The 12,283-nt window shown below is 36.7% G+C and overlaps 1 protein-coding gene across 2 annotated transcripts in view; it reads left to right on the forward strand.

The window, feature by feature from the left end:
• Positions 1-12,283, forward strand: part of ZFPM2 (zinc finger protein, FOG family member 2) — a 320,460-nt gene that overhangs the window by 58,024 nt on the left and 250,153 nt on the right. The window contains exon 2 of one of the 2 annotated variants that reach the window (XM_086741155.1): positions 6,871-7,029. The exons of the other annotated variant lie outside the window; for it this stretch is intronic. Coding sequence (XP_086597281.1) covers positions 6,871-7,029 — 159 coding nt within the window. The remainder of the gene's footprint in view (positions 1-6,870; positions 7,030-12,283) is intronic. 2 annotated transcript variants of the gene reach the window in all.

The raw sequence follows: 12,283 nt of genomic DNA on the forward strand, positions 1-12,283 counted from the left end.
GTAGCAGACTGGAGGGGTTCAATGTGCACAGGTAGCATTGCATCTCTTGAGTATGGCTGTGAAAATGTAACAGGAATTACAGAAATAACTTAGTTAAGCTAAATGGAGAACTCAATGGACTGAAGAGGGAAGCATTTAAGTAAAAGTGGGAGTGGCTTGTTTGACAAGTGTTGACCTTCTTAAGAAGTATATTTAAGGTGTTTTTCTAAACTGATTTCCCAGTTTGCCCTTCAGTCACCCACTACCAATAACATGCTTATTTCCTGCAGCGGTCAGTTTGTCGAGATTAGATGTTGCCATCTACCTTCTAACAGAAGAGTATGTAGGCATCTCACTTGGCCCTTTCTCTCTATTCTCATGGAATTATTTCATTAAAATATTTTCAGTTCTCACAGGCAGGAAGGGAGAAGCAATATTTTTTTTACTATGAAAATTGAAAATTGGGATCATTATTAACTTAAAAGCCAAGAGAGAAGTAGTGTGGACGCTCATGGGGTCTGGTTGTTCGGGTGGGGGAGCAACTAGTTCCATAGGAAAACTTTTATTGCCATTTTCCTTAATTATTATCTATGATGTTAGCCGTGGACTTGTTATGTACTTCCATTTCTGTAGTTCATCTAGATACCTCTAGTTGGAGGTTCTCCTTTTCAGGCGAATATTGAAAGTCTTGGTGATTGAACAGTATCTAGCAGTCCTAGTTCTTGACAAAACCAGAAAATTTATTCTGATTGCTACAGCATATATTCATCTCCCATATTTTATCAGTCCATGTCTTCACTCCGGTTCAACATAATAGGGTCTGAAATATTTGAGCCTGGACACTTAAAAAATTTCTACCCAAGAGAAAGCCAACTCCCCAGCAAGGAACTTGGGAGTGTATTTTTGCTAGTGTCTTGTAAAAATTTCTTCCCCAAAAGAGGGGGAAGCTGGATTGTTTCTGTTGGGATTGTTCAGATGTCTGTTAAACTTGTCTCCAGGTTGCCGTAAAAGCATAGTGTTTGGAAACAACCACTCCTTTGAGTTAACTGAAAGGCTGAAGAAGTAGCTAAGAGGTCTTGTGTAGAAATCTTCCCAGGAAGAAGCAAACTCTGAACTACTGTGTGGTATCTTTACTCCCACTGCCATATTTAAAATGAAATATTTTGAACTTTCTTTTATATTTTTAATAGTCGTGACAGAATTTTTAGGAAAAAAATTCCCTACGTGTCTCCACGTGTAAATCAAGTGTTTGCCTGCTGGTTTTCCTATGTAATTGTTTGTATTTAGAAGAAAATATTCTTGTTGAAATGGGAGACAAATGGATTGATTTTTCTGAAGCTTTTCCCTCTGTTTGTAATCAGAGAACATCACTTACCTCGGTTTTACCATAAGCTAAGGATAATCTGTGTCTGGCAGAATGTTTTCCTAGGAAATACTGAATGGATCACCCAGAACATGCAAAATGCATGATGTTGATCCAGTGATTTTCAGGCCTCTCTGATTTATTGGAGTTGTTATTATTTAGTGCTACTACTACTAACTAATTATACTCATTAACCTCTCCCCAGCCACTTGCTGTCAAGTATTGTAGGCTTTCTGAAGCATTCTTAATTTGTTAAGAGCACTGATTTATGTTGCTGCTCTAGGAATGTAGGAGAACATTGGTAGGTGGGAAGGAAGCTAACCACTTAACATTTTCATGAGGTAATTATTTCAATGATACTTTCCCACTGTAGGATATACACATTTTAAGTGCAAAGCAGTGGTCAGGAAAGCATATAAGCATGTGCTTAATTTGAGCGTGTGTTTAAGTGGTTTCATTTAGGAAGAAGTCTGATGAATTTGACTATGAGAAATGATTACAGAACTTACTCAGTTTAATGTTATTGAATTTCAATTATTTCATTACAGTTATAGTACCATAAAACTGGAGCTATGTATTGTTGTATCAGGACTAACATGCTCAAGGGTCTGCTCGAATTTGTGTTCAGAGGAGTGTTTATTGTAGCAAAAGTGTATTTTGTTAAGTGAATAAATGCTTTTTTGCTGGTTAATTCTTGTACTTCTCCCTGTTATTAAAATTCTTACAGTGTTGGTTTTGCTTTGTTTTGCTAAACGTGGCCTGTCCCTTCAAGTGTTGAGGTAGCATCTGTCACTCATTATGTAAAGATTACCAGTTAGCTAGCTATCTTTGTATGTTTGTATCTATACTTTTGCATTTATCTTAAAGTATATGAGCATTTCAAAAATATATTTTTATTTAGCATTTAATACATTAATAGTGCTAAAAAATATGGGCTTGACTGTCTGTAAATCTGGTACAAATTAGGGAGCACAGTTCACATTTCTCCACACTGTGCTGCCAAGTGGCCTCAATCAGAAGTAATTTTCTCCATGAAGGCACATGCAGCTCACTCGTCAGCCTCTCCTCACTAGATATTGTTATTTGTATAAAATTATATGTGGTGATTTTTCGAAGTGGACTACTGTGTCGGCTAAACCATACAGGTTTCTGCCACATTGACTCCTTCGTTGCTGTCACTAATTGTACTGTTTTCTACTGCCTCTTCTTTGTCTATGTTATTTGAAAAAATATTTGAGATTTATGGTCATATCAATAAATACTCATGAAATAGAGTAAGTACCAAGTGAATAAGTAAAGTACCACACCCCTCAAAATCTCCTGTGTTGTGTGTAATACAAGTATTTGCTTGTTTTGTAAAAGAAATAGCTTTTTCAGGGCCTTATGCAAAATCTAGAATGAAGTAACGGAGACTTCATTGGCTTTCAGTACCCCCATTTAAGATTGGAAATTGAATTTTTGCCTACTGTGTTTGGGAATTCTTCACTATTTCTGGCTAATCTGAAGCATTTGAAAATCACCTCTCCCTAGATTACATCACACTCTTTTACAAGGTGCTAATAAGAAAATAATTGCTGAAATGAGAAGAGAAACATCTAGACTATCTCTCTGGAATTAACTATTCAACTAAATTCCTAAACTATTTCAGTTTGACATTTTACCATTTTATTTAGGAGTAATCATACCTCAGAGGTGTTCACTGTCAGATGACCATGGCAGTCGGTTGAATTTCAGTAGTTGAAATTATTTGGATTTGCATTACTCTATTGTTTTGGCAGTTGCTGGTTGTAATGTCACACTTAATCAGCAGTTATTGAAAAGCATTTTTCAGCAGAACAAGGATGGGACCTTGACCCTCTTCCAGTTGAAATAAAAGCAGACATAGTGCATATTGTGCCATAGGTACTTAATAACATGATTGGTATAAGTAAGGGGTGTAATACTATTAAATTAAATCAGCAATTTAAAAGAAATGCAGAAGGTTAAGTATAGTGCAAAGGTAACTGACTAAGCTGTATTTGTACTGTTGAAGGTAATATATCAACATAATAACAACTGGAAAAAAAAGCACTATAAGAGAAAACAATTGAAAGAAAATGTTATTTTTAACTTATTTATTTTTGTCTATATGACTCTATATTTTTAAATATTTAAAGTCAAGGAAGAAGTTGAGTAGATGCAGTGTAGGTTGTCACCTAGATAGCGAAGCTAGTAAACTTTGAAAACTGACCTATGTGTTTTTGACCTGGATAGTTAAGTTCTTAGTTCTCTAGCTGGCTTGATTTAAAGGTATCAGGAAGAGGTAGTTGGAAGTACATGGGCAAATTAGGCAAGCACAAGCCTGCAGAGTTTATGTGTTTGCATTAGTCAAGAATACGCAATTGCATACAATCTTTACTGTGAGATTCTGAAAATTTATTTTTATTCATTGTCTACTTATGTACAAATATTTAGGTGGAGTAGTCAAGACTAGAGAGTTTAATCTGCTTATTCTTCCTCATAAGTGGCTTTTGATTTTACTGTTTTCTTTAACCTACTTTATGTTTGAGTGATATTAAAAATAGCTGCAGAAATCAGGAATCGATATTTCAGTTCACTTGAAACTAGCAACTAAGAAATACTTAGTTTTGGTGTTAGTCTTGTGGGAAGGTCTTACTCATGTTGAACAATGCCTTGCTCTTTAGTTAAAAATTAAAGTTATCCGTTTATATCTCTGAGCGTGAGCTGAATGTATTTGAACATTTAGAAAATTAAAGGCGACTCAACATGAATAAGACAGAATTTGTCCCAAGGGTCAGATTGTAGATGGGTGAATTAGACAAGGCAACAGCAGCCTGAAACCTAGAAAAATATTTATGCACTGATCCCTCAGTTTCAACAGAAGTCATGCTTGTTTTTGGAGTGCAGCATCTGATGTCAGCCCCCGAGGTGAGCTGTTACCTAAGGCTCTCATCTGTGCCCATGTATGACTGGGTAAACGTCACTGGGTAAACATTTTATATGTGGGTTGGCATATGCAAAGCAAAACCCAGTGTAGATGGATGCGTACCTCTGATCTTGTTTGGATGCGACAACATTTACAGTTACGTTTTCAAGTGCTTGGACATGTAGCTTTAGGATATGTTACTTACCTGTGCATGTGTAAGATGTATCTACGGAAGCATTTGTCAAGAAATTTTTTAGTCTGAGATTTGTTTAAAAAAATAAATCCTAACCACAAAATGACTAGAGTTTAAACCTGCGATGTAGAGCTGATGCGTACATTGTTTTTCTTCTGTGCTCTTGGAAACAAGGTGACTTGATCAAACAAACCAGTTTAATGTCTAGAAACAGACCTAAATGTCATGTACACATGCCAGTTGGATTGTTTGCAGATATACTGCTTTTGCTGTGTATTCTGCAAGATGACAAAGAGCCAGTCATTCAGCAGGAAATTGACTGAAGTTGACATTTTTCTTCTGAAATTTAAAATATTTGGAAAATTCATTAAAGGCATATGACTGCTTTTGAAATTATGCAAAACATATTTATCCATCTTTATACAAGGCAGACATTTACATTTCCCTGAAATAGAATATTTTTTGTGTCATTGTGTTTTTCCTTCATACTTTATTTATCCAGATCTTACCAGGAGTACATACCAGTAAATGTCATGTATTATTAATATTAGGAAATCTGAAAGGTATTTTTTGGCAGTTTGTTCAGAAACCCTTCTGCTTTCATTTCTGCCATGAAACTGGTCACACGTAAGGTGCCCAAATTGCCCATATTTAGCTGCAGTGCACTGCTCCAGTGCGCGTTGGGTCTTTGTTCTCTGTTCTGTATGATATCCACTCTTCATTCCCTGCACATACGCAGTTGCTGGATTTTTTCCCAATATGGCTAGAAAGTGCAATTAGCAGTAATGGATACTTTGATAGTGAAAATCTTTATTTCTTTGGCCATAATAATAGCCCCTTATTTTGGGAGATATATTGTTGAATGACAGCTTGTGTTGGTGAGTATGTGTCTGCAAAGTGGGTTCATTTGGTCAGATTCTCTGCTGACATAAATAGTCATAGTTCCATGAATGACAGTAAGCTGTGTTAATTTATGGAATCCCAGCTGGGAATCTCAATCAATTTCAATAAAAGGTAACCATCGTATTCCTCTGAAGAAGAATTACAAAACCTAGCCTAGAGTAAATTTTGCTGTTTTAATAAATGTAGGTAGTCACTGGTTCATAATAAATTACATAAAATTAGTGTAGTCAGTATTTGATTTCTTTTAAAAATTTATCCATCCCTTTTCATCGAATGCAACAGAATCATTTATGTATTGTATCTCAGCATGATAGATTATATAGGAATAGTTCATTTAATACTGGAAAACTATAATATAAATACAAATTACATTTTTTTTTTCATTAGCTAGCTAGCTTTCATTTTGAGGAAGAAATACTCAGTCAATTATAAATGAGGCTGTGCTTTCACTGGAGAGTGAAATATGTAATTTTTTTTCAAGCCTGAACCATGTATAATGAAATCTCTCTTTTGAAATCCAGCCTTAAGATGGATTTTGAAACATACTGACATTTAATAAAATCTTAGTTAAATTAAAATATGTTCAGTTATTTCAGATCTTGATTTAAATCTAGGGTAAAATTCTAAACCTGCACAGGAGATGTCTTTAGCAAATAGTTAACTGTTAACCGATGACTGTGAAGTGTGTATATATAAGAAGGAAGAAATTTTAATTTTTGAGTACATTCCAATTGGTAACCTGGGTGTTATGTGTTACAGATCTGTCAGGCACTGGCTTTTCAAGAGGATTTGTAGCAATAGTATGTCTAGGTAGCTAGAAGAATCAAAAGCCTCAGGCTGCCATTTCAAGTTCAGACTCGTGCCCTGCTTCTGTAGCTGGCATATGTTTCTGTAGCCCTTGGCTAGTAGTTTATAATGATGGCTGTTTGGCCTCCATGAAATGAAGGACTGAGTCCCGTCCGTTGACTGGGAGTCTATTAAAGAGACTAGCAATGAATGATCAAGGATAATATGAAAATCTTTTAAACACTCTAAGGTGCTGGTTGAAGCAAAATAGAAGCTAAAGTTTATGCTGTCAGTACCTTTGTAGTAATTCACTGTCATCAGTGCTGTTGACTTGAGAAACAAAGCCTGTAAAGGAACCTAACAATGACTAGCAAACAAGAGAAGGCTCTTCACTGTTTACATGGTTTTACAAATGCAGCTTTGATTTCCATAGTTAAAACTGTTTGTGTTTAATACTATAGCCTGATGAATAATGAAAAAACTCCCATGTGCAAGTATTATTAATACATATTATTAATGACACTTTGCATATTCTGACTCAAAGTCATCAGGAAAACAGTCACTTTCAATTTCCGTGAAATGTAATTTGTCCATTTCTAATAAATGCTGAGTACAGAAGGGAAAACTAGCTAAAGACCTCCAGTTATAAGTTCACTAAGGTTTTATTTCATATTGTCCTGTTAGACAGTTTTGCCACAGTGTTCCTGATTCTTTTTAAAGGGCCCCTTGAGGATGCCATTGAGGACGAAGAAGAGGAGTGCCTGTCTGAGGAAAATGATACTATCTCAAAAGAAGACTTTCCATTGGAGGAAAGCTTTTCTGCAGAGTTTGAGCCTGAAAATCTGAGCTGTGAAGAAGTGGAATACTTTTGTAATAAAGGTAATCATTGTAGCCTGCCTCTTGAGGGAATACTGGCCAAACTGTGTCCAATTAGTCAAAAATATGTTTTGGCTTAAAATGTACAAAAAGTCCAATTAATATAGTATCTTAAAAACAGGAAAATGAGTCACTTGTGGAGTTAAGTCTGGTAAGGGGTAAATATTTAAATATGTTGGAAGATGTACTTTTCAGGGAGGTGAATCATCTTGCCTTTAATGTTTTCCTCCAAGAATGTTATTTTCTACGTATTTAACTGTAGAGAACAGGCCTCAGAAGTCAATTATTATCAGATCCGAAGCTAGCAATGCAGTATGTCTGTTCTTTGCTTCTTTGCCTAGGAAACATTGCTAGAAAAACAGATTGTGTCTGTAGATTCTAGGATTAAAATAGAGCTTATTATAGAACTTATTATGCATGGTAGAAAACTAGTGATTTGTGAACGGATAACATTTAAAGTTGCAGATGCCTTTTTGATGCATTCGTTACTTGCAAATTATTGAATATAGAGGTATTTTAGCATAAGCCACACCAATTCATTCTTACCCAGTGTTCAGTCTGCAAGGTTGTGCTGTTTCCCATTCAGCTGACAGAAAAAGCACACTATCATGTACTGTTATGTAGAACATTGATTTAACCTTCTTTCTGCCAGATTTCCACTTGATTGCTTTATTGTTTGTCTTCTGCAGGTAAGGATGCCTATCAAATAGCTGGAATTGTTGTGGTGATGGTCTTCTGTTAGTCCACAACCCCCTCAGGCATTTGGATATTGATGATTTCTGTGTCTTTCTGTTCTTTCCCAGATATTGATGTGCATTTTCTCATGATAGCTTGATATACTTTTGGTTTTGTATTACTTTCATCTGTCTTGGAGAAAGTAGAATAAATCTGGTTGAACAGTCAAATATTATAACTGCAGAATATTAGTCTTTCCTACAGAGCCTTCAGTCATCACTGGGGAAGGAATGAAAATGTATTTTCTACATGTCCTCTATGTAGCTTACAAACTTTTGAAAAAATAATTTATTTTTTTTTGTGCTATAGGTTCTTGATACTTAGTAAGCCATCCTAAGAGATCAGAACAGTCTAATCCATATTTCAGAGTTTAGATGTTACAAATCTTAGTGTGAAGTAAGAGAGACCAGATTATGAATGGAAGTGCTTTACAAACAGGGGCCGTTAAGTGCTGTTATAACTGCGCTGTAAACAAATACAACAATTACCGTACGTTCACTTGTTCACATAACTCTCAGGTACCATTTTCCTTAGCTGAAAAAAAAGTACTGTTCCTGTTACTGGCATTACTAAATAATTATTTAAACCACTATTTACATAATTGTTTCACTGGTGTCTCTTGGGTTTCTTCTGTCAACAGTGGAAGACTATGCACCACTATCAGTTCATATCAGTTTCCTTTAGTTACTTTTTTTGTACTTGCTGCATTTCCAGCAATAATTCCTACCAATGGAAGTATTACTGTTTTGGATGAAATTCAGAAAGACATGATTTTGTTTGTTTGTTTGTTTATACCAATCAATATTGCAAATTCATGTTGAATGTCAAGTTATCTTGGCACTTCCCTTTAATGAACAGGTCTTCCAGGGAAAATGCTGAACCCAGACCATTGCATTAAACAAGATCAGGAATTAGATGGGACACATTTAAATCTGAATCTTGATTATCATATGTTTTATTAAGAACACTGGCTCATTCTTCAAGCTGAATACCTTTTGACTCCCCAGCAGTTCTTTTTCCAAATGTGTTGTACTTATAAAAGAATCTTAAACTTATCCACTGCCACTGCTGCAGAAGAAAAGTTGAAAAGGAAATTTCTGAGGATGAAGGGGCACATAAAACCCCTAATCTCCTTCTAGCTGAGACAGTGTGACAGAAAGTCCCACTTTGAAGTAAGTTGAGAATATCCCTGGAAAAGGATGGAATGGGAGACTAGAAATGTATTGTTTTTTATTAATATCTCAACTTCTGTTGAATGTCCTGCTTCTTTAGTGTCACATCATCAGTGTTGTTAGCATGAGGCCATGTACGTTTTCCTGAGGATAGAACCCAAGAAGACAAAACCAGTCTGGAAAGCAAATAAATTTGTTTTGTGCCCTTTTTTTTAGTGGAAGGGTTTGTGATTGTATTATATAGTAAATACTAAAAGTGAGGCTAATTCTTAGGATCTTTGTTGTGGTTCTGTTAATCGTTCATAACTTTTTTTTTTTGTAGTGCTTCAGTATTGGAACTAAAAGATGGTATAAGAAATAAGCTTTCTTTTTCCTAAAAATATTTTTTATTTAACATAATCAGTAAAAGCTTGAATATGAGATATGTACCAAATACATTAGAGAGCAAATGAATGCATTCTAATTTCTGTTTTGATCATATTATAAGCGGAGAACGGTTTCCTAGTGTCTGAATTGCAAACAGTTAACCTTTAGAAAGCATACTTGTCATTCCCACCTTATTATTTTGGGTTTGTGAGATTGATTCAGCAGAATAGTTGCCAGAATTAGAAGGCAAAGGCAAAAGCTTCTGTAAAGTGTGAAGCAAATTAATCACATTGATTGAGCTACATGTCATTTTACAACTTCTCCATTTTCAAAATTATGACTTTTGGCTATTACTTTTCCCGTCTCCTTTTGCTCATTAATGGCTTTTACAACAAGGAATCTAGGAAATTCCACCTTAGACCACACTTTTACAAGACCACAAAACCACTGTGCTACTGTGAATAATTATTTCTATGTAGTCTTCATTTACACTCAAATGTGAAGAAGTGAACAGTGTTTAAGCGTGTAAATATTAAAAGCAAAAGTGTTAATTAGCAACCTACTGTTTATCAGGGATAGCCTTAAGATTTCGTTGTGAATTTTTAACATTTTGGATGAAGTTTCCCATCCATGAATGACTATTTTAGAAGAGCCTCAAAATAAGTGGCAAATAGAAGTTTGATTTATTTGCAATTTTGATGGTGAGATTAGGGGAAACGGAATATTTTGGAAACGGCAATAATAATAACACAGTCATAGTGTTCTTCCACTACAAAGCTGCACTGATCTCAGTCTTTGGAGTAGAAACAAAAGGAGGTAGCCTTGGTGATAATTTATTGCATTTTGTCAGTTTTTGCTCTTTGAAAATTGCTGTTTGTGCTTAGTTACTACAAATTTCTGCACTGCAGATAAAGAGGATGTCTGATGATGCTGTCCACACAAAGCCTATATTAGCCTGGGACCTCTGCTGCTGAAGATTTTTTTTAGTGTCCAGATAGTGGGTATCTGGAATCAGAGTCTGTATCAGATTAAGATTAACTTGCATTAAATTCAGGTCTAGAAGATTTATTAGATAAGCACCAGTATTTCTTCTACTAACAAAGATAGCCTGAATAAGGAAAAAGTAGCCTGTCTTCCATGCAGAAGAGTGATAGACTAGATGGAAAGCCTGCTATGGAAGCTAGGAGATAGTACATACAGATTAACTTTTTTCTTTTATAGGTAGGAATAAGAAAATGAGGTGTCGCTAATAGAAACAAGAGAAGTGAGCTGAAGACGTGATGGGGCTAATAAAGGCAGGAAGGCAGATACAAGAAGAGAGCACAAAAAACAGAACAATACAAAAGACAGGAAGTTGTAGGTGATGGCATGAAAAGCAAAGTACTAAATCAAGTTCATTTGGACTGTGAAGTAATCTATAATTGGCTTTTTAGTCTCTAATTGCTGTCATCCTGTCTAGGTACCCTCTGGAAAAATAAAATAAATATTCTCATCTGTTACTTAGAAAGTTTGCCATACTTATATGGAGGTGGAACCTCTTCCTCTCTGTAAACAGCAAGCAGAATAGAAGCCTTGTCTACTTTGTAAGGGTGGGAACTGGCTAAGCAAATTACAGTTCCTTGTGACCTTCTTAGCAGAAGTGTTCAATGAGGGATTAACTTTCAAAGGAAAAGTTATCTTGAGCAATGAATGAGAGAGATCACTTGAGATCAGTAGACGGTTAAGTAGCAGTGTTGTGAGAAGGAAAGAGGCAAGGGAAGAAAATGGAGGAAGGACTATAATCAAGAGAGACAGTATGAGACTGTTTCCAGAAGAAAGGGGCAAATGGAGGAGAGTACATATCTGATAATTCAAGAAGGAAGACTGAGACATTTCTTACTGCCATGCTTACCAGGACAATTTTGTTTAAGTCCCCTGTTCTTTGTTTGTAGCCTGGCTATTGTGATGGTTCCTTGTGTTGTAGGTTTCCCATAGTTACTCCATCACAAGGCAGCATTGGCACCAGCCCTCAGTGGAAGGAGATTCAATGGCTTTAACGCTGCTGGTGGCAGATTGGAAAGCAAATGGCATCTGTTTTCCACTGTTAATGGTGCTTCAGTTGGTGACATAGGGAGATACGGGGGCTACGTAATGCGGGATGAAGATTGATTGTTTCATGGTGCAATGCTTTTGCGATCTATGCCATAAACTGCTATGTGTGCTCATAGCACATCGGAGTGTTGATGTGTGATGCGTGAGTGTTAGCTCAACATGAGCCGGCAATGTGCCCTTGCGGCCCAGAAGGCCAGCCTCATCCTGGGCTTCATCAAGAGGAGCGTGGCCAGCAGGTCGAGGGAGGTGATTCTCCCCCTCTACTCTGCCCTGATGAGACCCCACCTGGAGTACTGTGTCCAGTTCTGGAACCCCCAACATAAGAAGGACATGGACCAGTTGGAGAAGGTCCAGAGGAGGGCCACAAAGATGATAAGAGGGCTGGAGCACCTTTCCTATGAGGACAGGCTGAGAGAGTTGGGGCTGTTCAGCCTGGAGAAGAGGAGGCTCCGGGGAGACCTGATAGTCGTCTTCCAGTACCTTGAGGGGGCCTACAGGAAAGATGGGGAGAGGCTGTTCAGTAGGGCCTGTTGCAATAGGACGAGGGGTAATGGTTTTAAAATAGAGGGAGGTAGATTTAGATTAGATATTAGGAAATTTTTTTTTACAATGCGAGTTGTAGAACACTGGAACAGGTTGCCCAGAGAGGTGGTTGATGCCTCATCCCTGGAAACATTCAAGACCAGGTTGGATGAGGCTCTGAGCAACCTGACCTAGTCGGGGATGTCCTTGCTCCTTGCAGGGGTGTTGGACTAGATGACCTTTGAAGGTCCCTTCCAATCCTAACCATTCTATGATTCTATGATTGCAGTTCCTAATATGCTGATTATCTTTGTTTGTGGAGGAAGAGGAAGATTAAGGGAATCCAATGCTGTCTGAAACTTGTATACAGT

Source organism: Chlamydotis macqueenii, chromosome 2 (assembly GCF_036417535.1).
Source record: "Chlamydotis macqueenii isolate bChlMac1 chromosome 2, bChlMac1.mat, whole genome shotgun sequence".
Lineage (NCBI taxonomy): Eukaryota > Metazoa > Chordata > Aves > Otidiformes > Otididae > Chlamydotis > Chlamydotis macqueenii.